This window comes from Vanellus vanellus (genome assembly GCF_965231255.1).
Source record: "Vanellus vanellus genome assembly, chromosome: 4".
Lineage (NCBI taxonomy): Eukaryota > Metazoa > Chordata > Aves > Charadriiformes > Charadriidae > Vanellus > Vanellus vanellus.
In genome coordinates, this window is record NC_138909.1 from 56,411,470 (window position 1) to 56,433,060 (window position 21,591).

A 21,591-nucleotide genomic window follows, 5' to 3' on the forward strand; every position below is an offset into this window, starting at 1 on the left:
ATTTATGTGAATCCTTAACCTTATGGGAGGGAAAAAAAAAAAGGAAGAAAAAGTCTCTCCCACCCCCCAAAGAGAGTGCACGATAGCTTTCAGAACAGAAATCCTTCTGGGAAGATGACAATCCCTAGGTTAAAAATCATAGCTACTTTTTATTATTAAGGAATTTCCATTAGAAGTTCCAAATATTCTGATATGGAATGTTAGCAAATGAGATCATAAAATATTTAGACCTGAATTTATGAGTAAAGACTGATATTGAAAGGCCTCAAGTGTTATATGCCATTAATTTTACTGGTATTATGCTCAGCCACTCTAGCTCAGCTCAACAGTCTACTGGAAAGGAAGAGAATCTAACTTTGGTTATTACTCTCAGTGAAGTACTGTCATCTGACTTATACTGCATATTCACACATCAATTACAAAAGCAACTGACATAACCAGTTTTGCTCAAGCAGGATTCCAAAAGATAATTGATACAAAAAATTAATCATGCAAACTTCCACTGTAAAAGTACTTCCAACTTCTCAGACGAGATTACTTGTTCTGACAACTTTTAAGCTTTAAAACATTTAACTGGATAAAAATGGTATATAAAACCTCTTGGTGACGATGCAAAGCAATCCAACCATGCCATCAACTATGCCAATACTGATTCTTTATTGAAAGAGAAATACTCGGGTATATTGTCAGCAGTAAAAGTAGGCCAAACACCAACTTAGCTGGAGTGACTTTGATTCCCACATTGTTAAAATAGATTATGATGCTATGTCTTACATACACTAGTTGAACAAGTGAGCGCTGATAGAAGTTTTTATAGGACTTGTGTGCCCATTCTTTTGGTCAGAGGTCAGACATAAAAAAATGCTACTGCTTAAAAATTGTGTCTGGCCTCAGTTGTAGTGGTATAACAATGTTCAACTTGTGAACTGCAACTGATGTTTGAGGGTCTGGAGTTTTCATTGTTTATTTATTAAGGCCAGAAGGAAATAAAAACTGGTATTTCTGAGAACAATCTTTAGCCACTTCACAGTTCAATTATCCCCCCTCCCCCGCTCCCCCCCATGCTCTACATAAACATATACCTTACAATTGCATTCTTCCTTGCAAATTTCTTTCAATCCCAGATGAGATTATTACAGGGAAAGTATCAAAACAATGTATAATATGAATGTATTTAAAGATTATTCCCTTCATATAACTTTAAAAAAATGTGTACACTAACATCCTTATCTTTCAGAAGGCTAAGTTTGCAATTAACTTTGTTCATCTCGTTCTGGAAAAAAAAAAAAGAAGGTATCAAAAGATGGAACCATGAACATACCAATGAACTCACTATAGGAATCTACAGCCAAATTAATGGGATAGTTAGAGAGCTCTAATTAGTAACCTGGCACAAAGGATTTCTTTGATGTCTGTCCAGAAGCAAAAGAAGCTGACTTGAGAAAGGATTGGTTGATGGCTCAGTCACCTTAGTTGCTATGCAAAGAGATTCATACCAAGCAGGTATGGTCAGATGGATTTTCCTAGGTATGTGAAACTTGGGCACAGATACAAACAGAAATTGATAACCGTAGCTACTATTACTGTCAGGCTATTTCGTGGCATCTCAGACAATCCAAAGGGCTTTTGATAGTCTAAACAATTACCTGCAACTCTTTTTTTTTCCAAGGTAGGAAACCACAATCAAGTAAAAATCACATTGAAGAATTTATCACCTTTCCTCTAAGTTGCCTTTCAGAACTAACTCAGACCAAAACTTTGCTAATAGGAACACCAGTCAAGAGTCTCTGTAGTCAAGCAGATTGAGTCTCCTACAATCTACGGGCTAATGAGTATTTTACCACATAGACAATAACATTACTGTGAACAGCCAATTTGCAGGAAGACCTGGACTCCATGGTATTAATACATTTGGGTTTTTGTCCTTGAAAAGAAACAGTAAGTCAAGCCAGAGCAGCCAGAGAATGGAAAGTCTCTTGCTCAATAAACAAGTGCTGTTTCAAGTACCAGCACCAACAGAGGCAGGAACTGGAACAGGAGGGACAGGGTCAAGCTCAAGAGGAAGGCACAGTCTACATCTCCACCCTTTCCCAAACTTGAGGCATCTCAAGTAACAGCCTCACAGAAGCCTGTCAGTTTTCTGCCACCTTCAAATAGGTATGAAACCCTTTAACAGGGCACTAAGTATCTCTTCAGTACAAATTCAGATGACCACCCAAGAGGCAGTGATGAAAAGTTACTTACAAGGGCACATCAACACACAATTCTTTTGTTCATCATGTCAGCAGCACAAAACATTAGAAATAAGTCTGTCAGAGCACTGAATCCTATGAATGAAGTCAGATAATCCTGCACATACAGAAGACAGAAGGAATAAAGTGTACTACAGGAAGGAAGCAATACCCATAACTGTGGCCAGCAGCACATGGCATTGTCTAACTATTTCTCATCAAGTGTGCACAAGCCCAGTTGTGTAATATAATCAGAAATTCATGGCATGGAGTGACAGGTGACTGCTGCTACGAATCACTATGTTAACTCAAGAGACCAACAGACAGCAGGGTTTTGAACCCTGCTGATTTCTCACGATGTCAAAAAAACTGACTCTCCCTTTTCTCCCTCCAGTTTGGTTTTCTTGAAGTGTACAGGAAGTTACACACAACTCTAAGTTAAAAGAATACTTAGATTTTGAATTAGTCCCTTCTGTCTAGGTGGCATTTTCCATTCAGACTGTGTGCCCTACACGCTTCACTCAATACGTAGAGCTGACAGAGTTCATTTAATAATTATGATGTTGCCATCATTATTCAGGGCCTCGCAGCTCCCTCCACAATCCTCAAGACGCATCTCCCATACTGAAAAGTTCATGTAAGAGAGTGTCCCACAATGTTTTCCACATCTCTTTACATAAGACAGTGTAGCAGTCAAGTCATGAAACACTGGTGATCAAGATACAGTGTCTCAAGCTCCAAAACAATCACAACTGTGCATCCCCAAACAACCAGCTTCTCAGGGCACCTAATGTCTGTAGTGGATTTCATATAACGCAAGCGTAACTCCAGTTGCACTGAGCTTTAAGGAAGGCCCCAACACTTCCGGAAAGAAAAATAAATTAAAGAAAAATAAGAACAAGCCAAATTTCAAGTAAAGCATACATAAAGCGCAGACAATTAACAGCCGCCTACAAAAGACATAGTTTAGGCACCTTGTTTCATGCCCCACGGGAAAAAGTGCAGACACTGAAATAATTTACTAGGACACTAACCATTTACCTTGATCACAGCCATCTTCTCCCCCAACTCTCACATTTCATTGCATACTTCCAAATTCTTCAATACACAAGATAAGGATCTCTCATGCACCTACTCTTCTGGCCTTGGAAATAAAACACATACCCCAAGGCAGAAGAAGACCCAGAGCATTTATTCATCTGGCCTAGTACACTTTTTTCTAGAAAGAAAGAACTGGTGTTGGCCAATAGGCATCATCCCAATAGCTGTCACCCCCTCCACGTACACACATGCAAGTTCTTTAGGCACAAATCAAAGGACTAAAATCATATCTCTAAATGGGCAAAAGTCTCTGCAACACAAGTGCTACTTCGTCATTGTCAAAGCAACTGGTGAGGGGTAACCTAAATTGAGATGTGCTTTTGGGTGCTGGGGAGGCTGGGTTAGTTATCTGCAGCATTACCCATGTCTCAGAAATTCTACATATCAAAAATAACTTCAGGAAAGTACAAAATAAATTAGGAAAGATTAGTTATTGTTATCCAAGAGGCATTGGAGACAACTGTTTCAGACTTGCCATCTTGCTAGACACTCAACAGTTGGATGCCATACCACCTAATTCTGCATGTGACAACTTTAAAAAGCTGCTTGAACTTCACTTCAATTAACAGCCTAGCTACAGCTAAGAACAGTCACATGACACACCTGGATTTCCAAAGCACTTTACCCTAAATTAAGCAGCCCAGTCCTTCAAATCAGCATTCTCATTTCACACACAGCAGCTGGTTTTGCAGTTCTAACTGCATGGTCTCTCTCCATGCAAACCTTCCTATTCCCACAGTAGTTTGAACAAGGAAGTGAGAACCGAATGAAATACAAGAGCCCCAAACACATAAAATGCCTACATGCAACCCAAAAATCCCAGATCAAGTGAGACAGACTGAAAGAGGATGCTTTCTTCTCAGAGAGAGAGCATCTTATAAACTACTGACAACATAGCTGGATTTCTCCCCCTTGGGGAGCTGGGTTATTTGGTTCACTAGCAAAAAGCTTGCATTTAGCTGCAGTAGAATCAGTTCTCTTAAATGTTATGTTTTCAACAATGTTATAATGCTACAGCTTGAGAAGGTATATGCAAAGAAGGAGAAAGGGGGTTTTCACTGTGTTTTTTAATCTTATGGCACAATAAGGAAGGCTTGAAAAGATTTTTGTATAACCTCTTCATTCCCCACCCCCAAAAACAGCTGCTAAAATTTGACAAATCGTGGATCTAACTACTAGCAAATATAAGCGGCAGATACACACCTAAAACCCAATGTCAAAACCAGCTAAAGCAGCAATGAAGACAAGGAGAAACCTAAATTCTTTGGTGTTTCTGATGCTTTTAAACCTTTTCTCTATCCAGGGAACCACTTCAATAAACAATTTCAATACACACCCCCTTTTGAACTATACTGTACAAGGAATAAAAAAAAAAAAAAAATCAATTTTATTCCATTCACTTATTATCCTTCACTGGATAAGTTCCAAATTGTTCCAACATTTCAAGTCAGTAATCAAATTTTCATCAAGGACCACAGACGGAAAATTTCAACTCCAAACAGCAAATACTTCAGAAAACAAGGAATGGATGAAACCAGCATTCCAACACAAATATCTGGCACTCTACCACATTCATTCAATCTTGAAATTATGTATTTTAAATTAGTATTTAAACACAACTAAGCCAAAGCCCAACAGAACACAGTTTCCCTTCAAACAGCATGTTATGGATGGGTCTGACACAAAGGCCACAAACCAGTGAAAGCCAGAACAAGATAAAGCAGATTGAAAGATTTTCAAAATACCTACTAAGCTTGATTATAAAAAACAAATACACATTCATATACTTTGAATCTTCACATGAAATGCTTTATACCGAAGTGGCATGTGTTTTCATGGAGTATTCAATGTAATGACCACGTAGAACATATATTCTTTTGAATGACACTGTTATAATGGAATTAAAAAGAAAATTTTCAATGAAGAACCTTTCTTGATACTGTCCAAGAAGTTGCACACAACTCGTCAAACAAACAGGCTTCACAGTCATACACAGATCATAAACTTAACTGGCTTCTACATTCACCACGAACCCCAAGACAAAATTAAACTAATACCTTTTGTATTTTCTTTGGATCTTTCTGTGAGTTTTCTCTGAGAGGTACTTTTCCAAACAACTTCCATCCCACATCATTTTGTTTTTCAAATCTTGCACTTTGCTTTCTGGTAAACAAATTCCTATTAAAAAAAAAAAAAGTAGTTTGATTAAGAAAAAAGGTTGATTAATTATAATAAACAGAAAGAAGAATTTGCTAACCTTATTATTCCAATCACATACTCCAACTCCTCTTGTGGTTGTGCTGGCAGGCACTGTTTCCCTCATCGATACATTATGCAGTATTATCACCACTCTAGGCAATGGACTTGGTCAAATAAGAATTTGTAGTGGACTAAAAATAAGGTTCATTTGTAACTTTCTAGAAATAGCCTTCTTTTTTAGCCTCCATCTAAACATTCTCCACCCACCTATTACAACATACTACTACCAAAAATCACAAAAAAGTTGCGGACATAGTAGCCTTTTGCTGTATTTGATCTGCTTTCATAAAAGATTATTTTTCCTGAATAACCTTAAAAGCAGCTATCAAAACAGATTAATTCTGAAGTCTCTCTGAAACGTCTCAAATTAATCAGCTTAAACACTGTAGTAACAGTCTAGCTTTAGCTAGACATAAAGCCACTTAAATTATTTTTATTGACACTGCTAGCTTTTAGTCATAAAGCAGTATGCCAGACTTGCTTCTTCTCACAACTATGTTTTTCCAAAACTGGACATACAGTACAGACCAGTCTTCATGCTTTTGGTATCACTCAGCTCCTCCAAGAGCACAACAGACATTCTATACCCACAGCATGTCTGGATTATTAAAATAACAGTTTTTCTTTTGTCTTACTGTCTAGTTCAGCAAATATTCAAATATGTCCAGGTTAGCTCAATTATTTACACACCTTCTGGTAAGTTTTCTTGGTAACTTGACTATGGGCTTTTGCTCCTTCATTTAAAAGAAGAAAAAAAAACAACAATTCCACCAAGACAAAAGCATTTTTGCTACTTCCATCAGCAGGCAGCTATAGTACGTTCATACCACAGATGCTTCCAGTTTGGCATTACTGCTTTTCCTTACAGTTACTACCTTAATGCCCAATGGGCTGACGTATCAAGTACAGATTGTTTCTTATTTATAAAGTGTCACAGTCTGGGAAATAAAACTACATTGAACTTCATATTCTAAAAGCGCTGAATACACATCTGCAAGAGGAACAACCTGGACACAAAAAAGTTGTTTTTCCTGGCCACTCTGTATCAGCTAACATGAACAACATCATAAATACACCAACAGAGATAATATTGCTTGGAATACAGGAGAAATGTTTAATATGAGGAAAACAAATCAAGGCACAAATGTCAGCATGTGCTGGAATGTATTATAAGGTAAGGGTGCACTGCCATCCTTAAATATGCATATATTTACACAAATGATCATGTGCTTCTATATCACAAGGGTACAGTTACCTTGAAACTCAAACTGGGAATGGATTATCATATTAAGAGATAAGAACAAGGTGTTTAGGTACAGAAATCACCCAAGTCGGTAACAACTGATAGCAAACCTAAGCAGCAACTATACTTCTACAAACCCCTTTCAGCTTTCCACTACCCCACCCCACACAAATTAAAACATAGTATAAACATGTAGGGGAAACTATTGTAGGGAAAACACTACAGAAGAACAGCATGGAAAACACAGAAACATACTGCTGTGTTTTCCCTCTTTCTGCTTTTTACAAAGCATGAACTTATAATTCTACAGGTAAACGACCGGATCAAACCCAAAGATTTGCTCTGCCTCTACAACTAGCATACTCCATTTCAGTGTTACAAAGCTCTCCTGTATCAGCTGTAATGCTAGAGATTTATGAGCTAACGAGAGCATTAGTCAACAAGTCTGACTACACTGCTACCACAACTGCTAGTGTTGGGAAAAAGAGACAATCATAAAAACAACTTCCAAGAAAGGTATCTCAGTTGAATTTGCTTTCTTTTCACCAGAAATTCCTTCACCATGGCAATATAAAGAATCTATTCTGTTTGTGCATTTAGTACCCTGACGGGCTTCTGTATGTAGTTATCTTCTTACCCCTGCCCAAGTTCGTAACATGTATGTAAAACAGCCTGAGGTGATGGATTTATAGGATCATTTGAGGCAGCTACCAGGGAAATAAAATGTAAAGAGACAGACGTGATGTTAATTTTTTTATACATTTGATTAATTTAAAATTGAGAAATATCAAGTAATTTCTAAAATATATCTAAGAATAAAAAGGGAAACATAACAGGAAAAACATCACAAAAACCACTGCAGGTAAATAGGATACATAATGCAAGACAAGCCGACTGTTCCTGCAAAAGGTTTTGTTTGACCTTGTTACTACTTCAGAAGCAAGCAAACTAAATTCCATACTACATACGGTCTTTTAAGAAAAGAAGAACTTCTAGCATCAGGGACACCTGAAAGACCCCCACAAGGAGGCACACCTGTATGACAGTTCTCTGCACATTCAAATCCTCTTTTGCAAGTAAAAGGCTTTCACCACAGTTCATTAGCGCTGCAATAACATCAAAATTAAAGGACTAACGGGCAATTTTCTCTCCCTATCTATTCGCATTAGAGGTTGCTAGCACAGGTATATACAAGCAACAATCCCACAAATTTCCTCTGAGGGATTTTAAGAGCAGCAGTAGGTCTTCAACTTCAGAGGAAAGCAAAGATGAATTGAAATGATAAAGTGTAACAGCTCTCTGCTACAAGTCCCTGCATAAGATGAACTAAACCTGAAAAGTCAATCACACATGCGTGCTTTCATTCAATTCTGCAATCCTAACTGTTTTCCCTTTAGAGGGAGCATCACAATAAGTAATCTGTTCTACAGACTACCTAGCAGATGGCGCACCATTTACTCAGTTCTGTCTGCATGATTTCCACTGTATGTTCTAGGGCACCAGGCATCTCTTCCTCTCTTTACATTGTGTCAGGGATTTCCAGTTTACTTTTTTTTTTAATTTAAAAAAAATATATTGAGCTGAAAGTATCAGGCATGGTCAATATACAATCTCCATTCTATACAGAGCAACTTACTCTCCTTTTCCTTTTTTCCCCTGCTCTCTGTCTATGCCTGTGTTCTGCTGCTTTGCTGGTGTCCACACTCTTTACGCACTCCAAAGTCTCAAAACTCCCAAAAGGTGTAAAGTTATCAGAAGCCAGAAATTGGCACAATAGGATGTAGAACCGCAAACTACAACCTGGTCTTGCTTTGAGTGAGGATGCACAACATCGTTAAAACCCTGATCTGCCACAGACTGGAACAAGCCAAAGGTAAAACACATGACAGTTGGGCTGGCACAGGAGGACCAGAAGAGGTGCTGCTCCCTTTGCACCTAATTTTAGAAAACTTAAGAAAAAAAAAAAATAAAATACTATGGAATGTTCTCTGGTCTGATTTCTGCAGAGCTTTGCAATAAATCAGGACAACACCCCAGGGCCCCAATAAAGCCACTACTTGAGACTTCTGGACTGAAAACAGACCCTTAAAATACGCAACTCCCTTGGAAAGAAGTAGTGATTTCTGCCATATAGATATATATATATATGTCACAGCAAATAACTCATAGCAAAAGCTTTCATTTTTCTGCTGCCACAGCATGAAAAAAATTCCTTTCCTCCCATGCTTACACAGCTCCCTAGGATTTTCAAAAAAAGTACTAAGGAGTCTCACTTCTGAGCAAATATAATTCACAAAAAAAAATCCACTCTAAAGGTAACTTAAGATCTTACCTAATGGAAAACAGATGTTAAGAAGGAGCAAAAATTCTCTATTTGAAAGAAAAACAATCAGATTTCCACTCCAAAGATGAGCTAAGAAATCTTAGGGTAAAAGATCTCAAAGTTTAATTACAAGTGTTTTAAGAGATAAAAATTAATTTGAGATCTTGAATGTAAAAAGGGTTGACATGCCTGGAAAGAAAAGATCACATGCTGATCATTATCTCAGTCTCATTGTCCTCTTCACAACCATTAGAGCACATCATGCTCATTTACAACAGAGATATTAACAGGCATATCTGACGTGATACATCATGTCTGCAGTATCGTTAGTTTGGAGCCATTAAAGTGTCATGGGTTACATTTGCATTCCTATTGAACGTGTTAACTATTTTACACTAACCGTCTGCAGCTGCTTATTTTAGGAAAACCAAGCCCAGAAGTTAAATCAAGATCATGTTTCAAATAAAAAATTACTTTTGCAGTCCTGTAAAACCAAAATTTGGCACTAAACAGCTGTTTAACTTTGTTATTTTAATTGAGCTGTGGAGAGGAATTACCTGCCTGAAGAGAAATTGTCTCCAACTCCAGAGTTAATGTCTACATACATACAAATAGCATCCTGTGATACAGGAGAGAGATTGAACAACTTTTTGCTTTCACATGCACATACTGCACCATTATTGCATACTGATCTGCCCAACTGCCTTTTTTGTGGGGAGAGGAAGTTAATACTAAGTTCAACAGCGTCAGAAAACCTTTTTTTTTTTTTTTTTTTAAATAAAACTTAGGAACCACTTCATTTTGGTTATATAAGCACTGCTAAGACAAACTTACTGAATAGTTGCCATATATACATATTGCACGTTCATGTATTGCCAGTACTTATATAGCCTTGTGTGCTGTCACGGTCAGACTGAAGCCTTAATCCAGTAAAAGAAAAAAATATTAGAACCACATCAGCAACAAGTAATCAAGCCAAATCTATCCATATACCAGCTATTACAGCTTTTTCCAGCTTATGCTTTTAAACAAAGTCCCACATCACCACTGAAGCAGAAAGTTTATCTAGTTCAGTCTATTTTTCTTTCTAAAAATACAGGAAGTCTGTAACAAAACCGCCAGCAACTAGTGCCACGTGATGAGTTCACAGCGCCGCTCCACAAGCATTCAAGTATTCACTTCTGCCACATTTCAGCTGTGGCTTGTCCCAGGCAAGGTTAGCCACTTACAGGAAGTCACCTCTCACAAAGGTCATCCCTCCCTACCTGTCCCCTCAGTTCAAACCTGTCCCCTAAAAGGAGCACAGACAGTGCTGCCATGGTTTCTGTTGCCAATTTAGTCCAGAACTTAAAGTCAGCTGTAGACCTCCTCCGTGAAAAGTCTCCAAGTCTTCTCTAGCCAGGCAGGCTCAACACTGTGCCCCTTGAGATACTTCAAGTTCAGTACCACCGGAGTCAAGGAACTGTTTCTCTGGCACTTGTCACTCCAACAACAGGAAAAAAAGATTGGGCTCCAACACATTAGCTGTCAGAGGGTGGAGTCGAGCGAGGCGGACACACATACACCCACCAACGCCTGTTGGTGCACACACAGCCCCTACACCTGGACTTCCAGGCAATGCACAGCAATTTCCCCCCCCCAAACCTCCCAAGATATACCAGTTCCCAGAAATAAAAGGGTACAGGAGCTTAGGACTTAGGAGTTTTCATGATAAAGAGTATTTGGGTTCTCCAGAAAATCTGAAATGGATGATTTTTAACTATTTTGATGTTACTATTTTGACATGGCTCCTTAGACGAAGTTCCAAAGACCACAGTATGTGAACTACCAGCATGCAGCATGGAATGATAGTTGTGAGTAAAACAGAAGTGAGATGGCATATGCTGCTCTGTGGTAGACTACTTTAACACTGACCTAGCATAGAGATTATATTTGCAAATAAATGGGTTCCTTACTTTTAAAAAGACTGTTGTTGTAAAGAAACCAGCATGAGAATTAACTAGAAACTGACCTGACTCACGCACAGACTGATGCAATGTTTTACCTGCATTTATCCAAAACTAATTTGCAATTGCAAGTAAATTTTTATGAGTGTTAAAAACATACAACATTTCCTGCTCTCAAGACACATGCTCACATTGAAATTTTAATTAGTCTTTCAATTAAGAACGTTATTTTTGGAAGATAAAACAATTGGAATAGTCATGTGAATTAACAACTGGAAGGACTTACCGGTCTCGTGAGTAGAGCAGATGAAAAATAAGGACAGTGGAGAAAGTTCAAAAGGTTCAGATTTTGTAGAACAAAATTATCTTGAAAAACAATTTCAAATGATTATCAGACTCGCATGTATTCTTAAGAAGCAGGAAAAACAGAGGCAAGTCAAAGTTCATTTCAGCTGTTTCTGGAGGAAGATCCTGAATTTTCCTGATAACTATGTGTGGAGAGAGCACTCAGGTATTGAACCCCTCAGCCTACACAAAGGCAGTCATACTGGAGTGTATAAGGGACTTTTAGATAAAGCAAGTAAGCAGATATTCATTATAAAAGCTAGGTAAACCCATATGTCTGGTACATAACCACAGCGTAAGAGATGTCTCCACAGACATTGCTCCACAAGGCATCCAGAAACCTACATTGAAACAGGATGTTTTAAGTAATGTACGGCATCTATTAAGAAAAAAAAAAAGTTAAGAGAAATTGTATTACATATTTGCTGCATTGTGAGCAAAACTGTCCAGCCATCTTACCTGGCATGGTACAAATTAAATTAACACTATTTAGGAAACATTCTCACACTATTATGGAATTCAGGTAAAAAGTGCAACAGCATTTGTTTTTTTCCTCAACCTTCAATGACCTTTTGTATTCTGTACTAACCATATCCTTCACAACTGTCCTGGTTTGAGGTAAAACAGAACCAATTTTGTTCAGTAACTTCGCTTCTTAGCTGGGCCTCTTCTAACAACTGAAATTAACTGCATATTGTACAGACAGTGTTCACTCTCTCAGAGTGATAAGACCAATGTTTATAGCTGATGCCCAGGCATGGGATGCAGAGAGGCTCCTGCTTATACTTATTGCCATAACAGCCAAGGCTAACCAACTTTGTTATTTGCCACGTTGGAGGGTCGGAAGCGGAAAAGCATAGTGGGGTCCCACCTGGAGGGAGGAGCGGACAGGACAGGTGACCCAAAACTGACCAACAGGGTATTCCATCCCATCTGCCTCATGCTCAGTATAAAAGCTGAGGGACCAAAGGGTCAGGGGCTCTTCCTTCAATGGCCGACGTCTGAGGAGGACTCTGTCTGCCTGTGATCCCAATCCTGACTCCAGATCCGGAATCCAGTTCCCGTCTGTCACTGAGTCCAGCCTGGGACTGCCCCAGTGCCAGCCGGTGACATGATTGTCATCTCGGGAGCTTGATATGGTTTTGTATATATTTTTCATTATTTCTTTTTATTTTATTATTAATATTTCATTAAAGTAGTTTAGTTTCTTCTAAACTCGTAAGTCTCTTTTTCCTCCTCTGCCTCTCTCTTTGTAGAAGGGTAGAGGGGAGCATCTGTCGGTCCCGTCTGGGGTCCCTCGGGTCCCCAGTGGTGGATTTGGCCTAAACCACGACAACAACTTACACTCACTAAAGAGAAGAAAGATTCTCACCTCTAGGTGTTCCAAATTCGCACTCCGGGCACTTAAATAATTTCCAGAGGCACAGAAAATAAACACTCAAACATCAGCAAAGGATTGTATCACAGCAACTGCAGTTACCTGATTAGCGGATGAACAAGACCCTGACACACAGATCATAATGACTAGGCAACTGAAGGAAATACGAAATTCTTGTCAGAAGCCCTACCAGAAATCTCCGGAGAAGCCCTAAATCTATGTTCTCCACAGATGATAGCCAATAGCTGGTACTCACGACCAGGTAACATTGGTTTCTAGAAATAATTCACTAGATGCAGCAATTGTTGGTTCTTGCATTCTCCCCTCCCAACCCCAGATCACCTGTCTGTCAACCTACACTTTTCTATTAAAAAAAAAGAGAACAAAACATCATTAAAAAAGTCCAAGTTTTTTGGCTATGGTGAAGAACCCTCATCAACCAGTCAAAAGTTATGTTTCAATAAGATTCCAAAATCACACACAAAAGCGAGGTTTGCAGAATTTTATCTGACAGAGAATGCCAAAGGTCAAGCTAAAGGAACAACAATGCCTAGTTTATAGATAAATAAATCCATCAGAAGTAAAGCCAGTCAGCCTAGAAGTTGACCTACCTACATAAGAGGTAACTAATGACAAATCATGTTTTATAAATCCTTATCACATTTTATAAACAAAATTTTCCATCCACTTACACTCCAGTATGTTCAATAAGAACCAAGAAGCAATATACTTTACAATGCAACAGATACCTGCAGATCGGAAAAAAGACTCCCCAGCTGAGGGAGACAGTAATACAATACAAGTTAGCAGTACAGGATACCCAATACCTCGCAATAGGGTAACTTGGAAATCTCTCTTTAGGTTTCTGGGAGGGGAAAAAAAAAAAAAAAAAAAAGCAGGGTTTGGTAAACTACTTATCAAGACTACAAAGTTCTGTGTTTACCTTTTTTTTTTTTCCTTAGGGGGTAGCCCTCATTTCAGAGGAGAACAAAGCAGAGCTACCTGCACTGAAGAGTCAAAGACATAAGAAGATAGATCAGACAGTAATCTTCCATGTGTAGCAGTTAGGAGTGGTTGTAGCAATCCAAGAAGTATTGTGCACGTGGATGATGCATAATGCTGGCCTACCACGCTAATGCTGCTGAATTCTCAGAAATAGAAGTTTCAGCAAGTGAAGACTCTTATACAAAAGCAACATTTGTGTCCAAGTTCAAACTATTAGAGTCAACCAGCAATATGAAATTGTTCTTTTCTAGCTGGCAAAATTCCCAGTTAATCCAATGTCATCAGAATAACCTGAAATTCTATTCCTGAATAGAATTCCTATCATCTGAAAGCCTATTTCTTCATTGATCTGAAGTACCATTACCACACAAATAAAAAATTGAATGCATACATGAAATATCACCCTAAGCAAAAAGCTGAACCTGACTCAGCAGTAAGACCTTGAAGCAGTAAAGATTAAACATGGACTGGGTTTTATTAGCAAGATCAAGAAGAAAAAGTGATTAAACACTCTACCTGGTACCCATGAGACTACATCTGTATCCAGTTTGGGGCCCCTGGACTGAAAACGAGAGATCAAAAACTGGGGGAAGCCCAGTGATGGCTGGGTGCTGAGGCCTATGACATACAAGTGGACACACAAGAGAGGTGGTTTCATTTAGCCTGGATGACCATTCTGAGACATGCAAACAGAAAAAAACAAGAGGAAAAGCAAGCTGCTGCAAGGTAAATTCCAAATGGATGAAAGGGGAGGAAAAAAAAAAAAAATCAGAGCAGTAGTGGATAAATGCTGGACCACGTAGCCTAGAGAGGTTGTGGTTAACTCTATCCTTGGGTATACTCACAATTGACTGGACAAGGTCCTGAGGAAGATGATGTAGTGTTGAAGTCAGCCCTGCACTGAGCAGGATGTTACACCAGATGGCTCCAGCAATCCCTTCCGACCTAAACTCTTTTGTGATTCAAGGCTGCAGCTCACAAAGGGGAGTCCAAGTATTAAGTAAATACCTTGTCTTAAATCACCTTTGTTACAAGTTCTTGTGTTTATTCTATCAGCTGTCAATGTAAGGTGTGAATGACTCCTCATTTACTGTTTTGTTCTTTATTATTCTTACAGTATGGCTGAAAAATTTGTGAGGCACTTAATGACTTTGAAGAGAGGTTAATACAATCAAGGAGCAAGAATTGATATTTATTGCATGTCATTTCACACCTCTCACTGCATTTTTCAGAATCTCTAAGCATACATAACATTCCCTCACAATGTCAACACTGAATTAAGTACTCTTTGCAGCTGGAATATTTTTTTTTATTTTAATCATTTCTATACTTGCAATAACTTACAACAGTCGATATTGCCACTAAGGAAGGAACAAAGAGTCAGTTGAAGATTAAACGGTATTTTGGTTAGATAGATCTCATGGCAGTGATTGTGCTGATATTCGCCCCTTCCCCCCTGCCCATCCACTTCTTCTCACAGCTCCTTTTAATGCAGGAAACATCAGAAAAGTTCTTGCAAATTAACTGAAGATACAAAGTCCATCTAACCCACTAATTCACTAAACCTTGAATCTGACATTCTGACAATGAATCAGAATGAAAACAGACCTTAATTTCATTCGTCTGAGTTAGTTCATGAAGTCTTGTATGCATCTATCAAGATGTATGTAATTCTTACTCTTTCTGTTCAAAAACAGCCATGTAGAATACACAGAACTGAACAACCACAAGCTTTCCAAAATGCAGCCTCATACAGGAGATGGAGAAGGAACAGGTGGGGGGGGGGGAAAGCATTAAAGCAAAATGCTGCAAGCGACATCCAACACCCATCTATGCTACAAATCTCATTCACTAGCTGGTAGAAGACTTTTGTAATGCTTCCCACCAGCCACTAGAAAAGAAACATACACATCTGACTTTACTTTAAATAATAACTGGATCACATTAAGTCCTTACTCACTGCATAGTTTTGTACCATTACTGAAAAAAAAAAATATCCCAAAACAAAGTACTGCTGAGCAGATTTTCATTTAGCTTCCATAATGAACAAGTAACTTCAACAAGCCTCTTAGTTTTACTGTTCAGTAACTGAAAACAGTTTTGCTCAAACAGGAATTCAAATAAAGCAGATTTTTTCTGCAAAAGCAACTTCCCTTTATTCTAAAGAGCTGCATCTCAAATAAGATTTAGTGTAAAATTTAAGGAAGAGCTAACAGAACGGTAATTCTAAACAAAAGTTACAGTATTCCACACATAAAGGGAAAATAGGGATTAAAATTAATTTAGACAGTTTTAGTTTAATACCTAGTGGAGAACAAGCCACATGACAAAGTTCAAAACATCATACAGTGAATCAGAGGATAGGAATCCTGCAAACTGTATCATACAATATCCAACAATTTTCAACCTTTATCAAAAGAAAAGGCTGTTATCTTTGTAGAACTAAAACTTTGCACCTATGGAAGATTTGCTTTGACAGAGAATGTTTATTTCAGAAAAATTCTGCAACTTTTCTTTTGTTCTACAGAGACATGATACTAAGTACAGATGAGGAGAGGACCATTAGTCTTTCATTTCAAATAGACAGAAACTGGCTTTCAAATAAGTAGTATCCAAAACTACATTGTGAAGACTGAAGCACCCATCACATGAGTATACCCGAATGCCTCATGGGCTGCTGAAATATTGTTTCCAGCATCATCTGTTAATACAGATCCCCGGTGCCTATGCTGCTTCCCACACCACTGAAACATACGCTCATTTGCCTTCCTCTCTCCTCAACCCTTTTGGATGCCTGTTACTGATAATTAGACCAAAATGCACCCAGATAAAGTAGCACAGAGGGGCAAAACTGCCAAATTCTTCTCTTCCTTCCAACAGGCGAGTGAATCCCAGGGGTCAGGGAACCACAGGACTAGGGAGCCCAATCTACCCGCAGGGCAGTGAAGCAGCCGGTGCTGGCTGTTCATGAAGGTTCCCTCTGTCAGAGGCTGGGTTTCTGGAGTCCTTCTCCCCAGCTCCTGGACAACCCCACTTGCAGCTCAGCTAGTTTTTGTTCATTTGCGGTTAAAAGCAGTGTACTCATATCCTCCCCCACAGCACATCCAGCTCTTTCTGTCCCTCCTCCTACACACTTCAGTCCTGTTCTCAGCCTGTCCTCAGTGTCCTCTATCTAATAGACTTCATTTAACATAAAATATGCACAGAAGAGGAGACAACATAACATATAAAGTTTAATATCTCAGATTACTCAATCATAATTATTTTCATCCTTTCTGTTCCCTTCTATGGTCAGTGAATTCCCTTTTTGGAGAAATGAAAGTAGGAAGTGAACAGTATAATGCTCCTTGTTATTCTACTTTCCTTTTAACACCAAAATTAAAGAAGTACAATAAGCTGTCCTCTCATTAAAATCAACAAATGGCATTATGAAAGGGTCCTGCTCTTTAACACAGGTGACTTATCTATGGTATCAGTGGACCTAATTCCTTAAGTTCTGAACTCCCAATTAAGTGTGACCAGTCACCTCAAAACACGTGTGTGCGCGCGTATGTATGTGATACAGATTATATGTTTATGTTATATGATTACAGACTTAAGGCTGAAAACAGTAGTTATTATTGTGAAACTTAAACCCTTTTTCTTCTCAGACTACAAGTAATGCCACAGCCTGGACTAAGTTTGTGCTTCCATGTATGGTATAGGATGCCAATCCTGCTTCAGAAGCTTTCTCTCAGAAATACAGAGATTGTTTGGAAACAGTAAAATGTAATATTCTTCTTAAAGCCCTTTATTTCATGTGTAGTCCCTATTCTCTGTAGAGGTTTCCCGAGATCCTACTACTTAGAACATTTGGATCAAAAACTTCTAGGAGCAGGCTGAAAGAGAACCCAGACTGCTGGAAAAATAGACAATATCCACAGTAGTGGACTAAGTAAAGACTTAGGATTCTTGTAGCCCACTCAAAAGGAAGGCGACTGCATGGCTCATTATTTAACTCAACATAGTCCTAGTTTTTTTTATGGTCACTGTGTGTAACCATAAAAAGCCTCATCCTCACTCTCCAAAATGACAAATGAAAATGATAAATGAAAAGTACAACTTCTACAGTAAGATCACAATGGCCCTGATTCAGCAAAGCTGTTTAAAAACCCAAGCATTTAAAAAGTCTGTTTCAGTAGTACTGTACAGAAGCAAAGTCCAAAGGTAAAAACTAATTAACCTACGCTAGCCACTCTGGGTCACTAGGGCAAAGGGACAGACAAGCCACCAACTCTTTAGTCTCCCAGCCAATTATTTGCTCACACTATTTCTCAAACCATATTCCTGCATATATTCAAATGAAGGAAATTAATTCAAACTCATGCTTTTTGTGAAAGAGACCTCTGGCCTTTTAGAGCTGATAGAAGTACACATGACACTTGAGAACAGCCAACATGTCAGGTTTCTTTGTAACCAGTCAGCATTACAGCTGCTTTCAGAAGCAATAATCCATTTTCATGTGATAACCTGGAGCCTAATGAGAGCACTAGTATTCCACCTGTGATGCCTTAGCCTTCCTCTCCAAAGAGCTTATCAGGAAAGAGGTCTCTCTTTCTCACTTTGGATCTTCCTGCCACGCCCAAAGAGACATGTAACAGCCTGAGGGGACAACCAGACCTTTCAGAGTCTCAAACCACTGAAGAGACAGCAACAGAGCCAGAGAAGTAGTCCAGGAAGGTTTCTTTGCCATAGCACTCAAGAAGGCAGGGCAGGAGCACTCCATTCCCAAATGCCCTTGAAGGTGCCGGGATTGACAGGCAACAAGCCAATGGGGTTCTCCTTTCTTCCATATCCTCTATAACTCAATTTTCAACAGCAGTCCCAAGCCAACACCAACAGTTCATAACACACCACAGATATTGCCGCAACTGATAGGGAACACACAACCTCGTGCACATGCACGCATGCATATGGTCTTGCAAGAAAAAATAAACCTGCAGAGTGCTAAGAAATAATTTTACATTCCAAAGCAGGTGCTTCTCTAAGCATCTTCTTGATATTATGGAAGATTTACCCTTAATTGCTAAGTAAGCAGGTTAAATGCATGTGACCAAGCACTGGAAGCACCTAATTTTTGTCAGTATTATGTCCACAGGCAGCCGCAAATCTTAACTGATGTATGCAGAGGAAACTCGGTCTTCACAAGTTTGGAGAAACTAACACATTCTCAGATGATAGATGGGGTTCAACACAAGCACAGCTGCCATTTCAAGAAGCAAGGTTTCTCCTTTTACCAAATGTCAACAACTTGAGCAAAAGCTAAGATGATTTGTCTTTGCTCTCAGTGGTTCAAACCCATATTCCATTACCCAGAGGAGCCCTCAAAGAGCTAAACCTGCAGATGAAGGCTGAGAGCCCCTACACTGCTGCCTTACCCCATGACCATCAGGCTGCGGGAAGGTAGAAAGGCTGTGTACAAACCACTCAGGTGCTTGTTCTTCCATGTTGTACACAAGCATGCCAGCCGCTGAACAAAGCCAAAGTAATCTCGCTTTCTCCTGCTGTAGTTTATTCTTGGTTTTCAAAAGGGAAGGTTTACACACTTAAGCTGCAAGATAGTGAATCTCAAGTGAAACTCGTTCCAGCAGAGTGAAATGCTGAGAACATGCTCCCCTCTGGGACTTTGTTTATACCTACCACCACAGCACTTTTTACAAACTACTTTAGGAAGCCCCCTTCTCAGCAAGCTGGTCTTCAGAAATACTATTCCAAATGCCTCCTCCTCATCTAACACTCTACACAAACCCTGGCACACAGCGCAGGGTGAGCTAGATAGGAAGGCCCCTAGAAGTCAGTTATTTTCAAACAAAACACTGAAAGGCCCAAGTTCATTTACTGAAGTACTTGTTTAAGCCCTGAGAATCAAGGAACCCACAGAAACTCCAGGGAACAGGGACTGTATGGGATCATTAGGGTAAGCATAAGGAAAGCATCATTAGAAGCTTCCCCTATGTCTGACAGAGCCAATGCCAAGGCTCCAAGACGGAACCGCTGCTGGTAAAGGCCAAGCCCGTCAGCGACAGTGGTAGTGCCTCTGGGATAACATATTTAAGGGGGGGGGGGGGGGGAACTGCGCAACTGCAGTCAGAGAAGAGAGGAGTGAGAATATGCAAGAGCACTCTGCAGACACCAAGGTCAGTCAAGAAGGAGGGGGACAAGGTGCTCCAGGCACTGGAGCAGAGATTCCCCTGCAGCCTGTGGTGAAGATGATGGTGAAGCAGGCTGTATCCCTGCAGACCATGAAGGTCCATGGCAGAGCAGATATCCACCTGCAGCCCGTGGAGGACCCCACGCCAGGCTGTGACACCATGGGAAGCCCACACTGGAGCAGTTTGTGAAGAACTGCAGCCATGGGAAAGACTCACATCAGAGAAGTTTGTGGAGGGCTGTCTCCCATGCGAGGGACCCCACACTGGAGCAGGGGAAGAGTGTGAGGAGTCCTCCCCTTGAGGAGGAAAGAGTGGCAGAAACAACATGTGATGAACTGTCTGCAACCCCCATTCCCCATCCCCCTGTGCTGCTTGGGGGGAGGAGGCAGAGACTTCGGGAGTGAAGTTGAGCCCAGGAAGAAGGGAGGGGTGGAGGGAAGGTGTTCTTAAGATTTAGTTTTTATTTTTCATTATCCTCCTCTGATTTGATTGATAATAAATCAAATTAATTTTCCCCAAGTCAAGTCTGTTTTGCCCATGATGGTAATTGCTGAATGACCTCTGCCTGTCCTTATCTCGACCTGCAAGCCTTTCATTGTATTTCTCTCCCCTGTCCAGTTGAGGAGGGAGAGAGAGGCTTTGGTGCGCACCTGGCACCCAGTCAGGGTCAACCCACCACAGTCCTTAACAACGTTGACAGCATAAATATAGATAGTATTCTCTGTGGAGCAGAAGGACCCTCAGAAGCTCCCTGCTTGTTCAATACCTGTAAAACTCACCACCAGGTTGCATGACATAAGAGAACAGATGCGTAAAATATGGGTGTGTGGTGTGCAAGTACAGACAAAGAGAGTGAGCAACTCTTGTTTTCAAAACAGAGCAGAAAGCAGATGTTAAAGGGAAGAGTATTAAAGGCCAGGTTACAGACAGAGCAGATAGAGCACCTGGAACTTTAAAGCCGATCACCTAGTTTGACCTTAATCCTCACATTCTCATGACAACATCACGTGGTGACCAAGATTACTTGTTGCCCATTTAAAAGGCAGTGAGGACAGCCTTTGTTGTCTGGAATTCAACGTGCCTGAAAAGATTCAGGTTAAAAAGCTCAATTGAGCGAGTACCACCGTTTTTGCAACACAGGCAAAACCACTAGAGACTACACTAGAATAGAATTTGGACAGATGGCTTTATTTTGTCGGATGAGAAAAGTTGAGAAGTGGTTAAACATCCTACTTTGAGCAGGGTCCAAATTTGCTTGTTCCACTGTGCTCCCTCCAGGCTGAAGGACAGCATTTATCTGAGTTAGCAGTTGTGCTACCAGAATGGGTAACAAAAGTTCATGCTTTGAAGTGCTGAGAAGCCTCCTGCTTCAGAATTAAGTCTGGTTCCATGGCAACAAACAGTGAGAGGTCCACAAAAGCTTCAGCACCTCAAACATGACTGATGACTGGAGTTCTGCTGTAGAGTACTCTATTTTAACTTTCACCTAAGAATAAAAACCTATGCAGGCTTCAGCTAGTTTAGTAGATCTAAATAAACTGCTTCTCTTAAGCTTTGCAAATAAGACAG

At 39.8% G+C, this 21,591-nt stretch overlaps 1 protein-coding gene across 1 annotated transcript in view; it reads right to left on the reverse strand.

The window, feature by feature from the left end:
• The window catches only part of TBC1D14 (TBC1 domain family member 14), a 71,126-nt gene that overhangs the window by 42,084 nt on the left and 7,451 nt on the right, over nt 1-21,591 (reverse strand). The window contains exon 3 of the mRNA XM_082482183.1: nt 5,390-5,510. Coding sequence (XP_082338309.1) covers nt 5,390-5,510 — 121 coding nt within the window. The remainder of the gene's footprint in view (nt 1-5,389; nt 5,511-21,591) is intronic.